Source organism: Monoraphidium neglectum (genome assembly GCF_000611645.1).
Source record: "Monoraphidium neglectum strain SAG 48.87 unplaced genomic scaffold scaffold05294, whole genome shotgun sequence".
NCBI classification, from domain to species: domain Eukaryota; kingdom Viridiplantae; phylum Chlorophyta; class Chlorophyceae; order Sphaeropleales; family Selenastraceae; genus Monoraphidium; species Monoraphidium neglectum.
In genome coordinates, this window is record NW_014008336.1 from 3,120 (window position 1) to 4,221 (window position 1,102).

At 66.2% G+C, this 1,102-nt stretch overlaps 1 protein-coding gene across 1 annotated transcript in view; it reads right to left on the bottom strand.

The window, feature by feature from the left end:
* The window catches only part of MNEG_15404 (starch phosphorylase), a gene marked incomplete at both ends in the record, with an annotated part of 3,392 nt that extends 2,579 nt beyond the window's left edge, over nucleotides 1–813 (bottom strand). Inside the window, 3 exons of the mRNA XM_014036125.1 lie at nucleotides 36–188; nucleotides 381–477; nucleotides 716–813. Coding sequence (XP_013891579.1) covers nucleotides 36–188; nucleotides 381–477; nucleotides 716–813 — 348 coding nt within the window. The remainder of the gene's footprint in view (nucleotides 1–35; nucleotides 189–380; nucleotides 478–715) is intronic.
* Nucleotides 814–1,102: the final 289 nt, after the last annotated feature.

The window sequence follows — 1,102 nt, forward strand, 5'->3', positions numbered from 1 at the left end:
TTTGGGGGGGGGGGGGGGGGGCGTGAAGTTCTCACCGTGAGCTCGTTGAGGTGCGTGATCCAGCTCTCGCCCCCGAGGCGCTCCGTGATGATGGCGCGCAGCCGGGGGTTGCAGAACGCCAGCCAGCGGCGCTGCGTCACGCCGTTGGTCTTGTTCTGGAACTTGTGGGGCCAGAGGTCGTAGAAGTCCTGGGGGCGGGGTTTTCAGGGTTTTCGTAATCGAGGGGAGGGGGAGATTCAAAAGGGAGGTTGTGGGGTTGGGGCGAGGGGCGGTGCAGCGTGCGGGGGTGGCACGTGCGCTTTCAAGGGGGACGCAGGAGCGGCGATCTGCCCGAATCCAGAGCGATCGCGTGTGTGTCGGGCGCGGCCGCGGGCCCCAACCTTGAAGATGGTGTTCTTGATGATCTCCGAGTGGATGGCGGCCACGCCGTTGATGGTGTGGCTGGCCACGCACGCCAGGAACGCCATGCGCACAAACCTGCGCAACGGGGGGTGGAGGGCCGGGGCGCGGGGTTGGGGTGCCACGTCAGCCGGGTGCGCAGGATGCTGCACGGCCGATGCCCGGGTAAGTGCTCCTGGATGGATGACCCTCTGTTCCAAGAAGAAATATTGGAGCAACGGCATGGGTAAGGGATAAATCACAACTTTTGGGGGGAGGGGGAGAAGGGGGGGAGCGTGTGGGGGCCATGCAGGGCGGCGCGGCGCCTGCCGCTCACTTCTCGCCGCCGGGCGTCTCCTCGATGATGCTCATGCGCGCGATGCGCTCCCAGTCGTCACCAAACTTGCCGCGCACGTCCTGGGGGGGGGGGCGCATGATGGGTGCATGATGATGAGGGGAGGGGGGTGCATGTGTGAAAAAGTTGGGTGAAAAGCAAATTGGGTGGGCCCGTCCTCATTTATGCCTTTGGCCCGGCCCCTCTGAAGACCAATCGAGGGAGGGCGGGCCCCGCAGCCACCCACGACGCCGGTACCCAGCCATACTCACCGCAATCCGCATCCCACCCCCAGCATGTCCACCGCCTCGACCCCTGCGGCGCCGCCCCCTGCCTCTAACATGGCCCATTCCTGGGGTGCCGCCAGCCTTGCTCATCCGCCCTTCCACG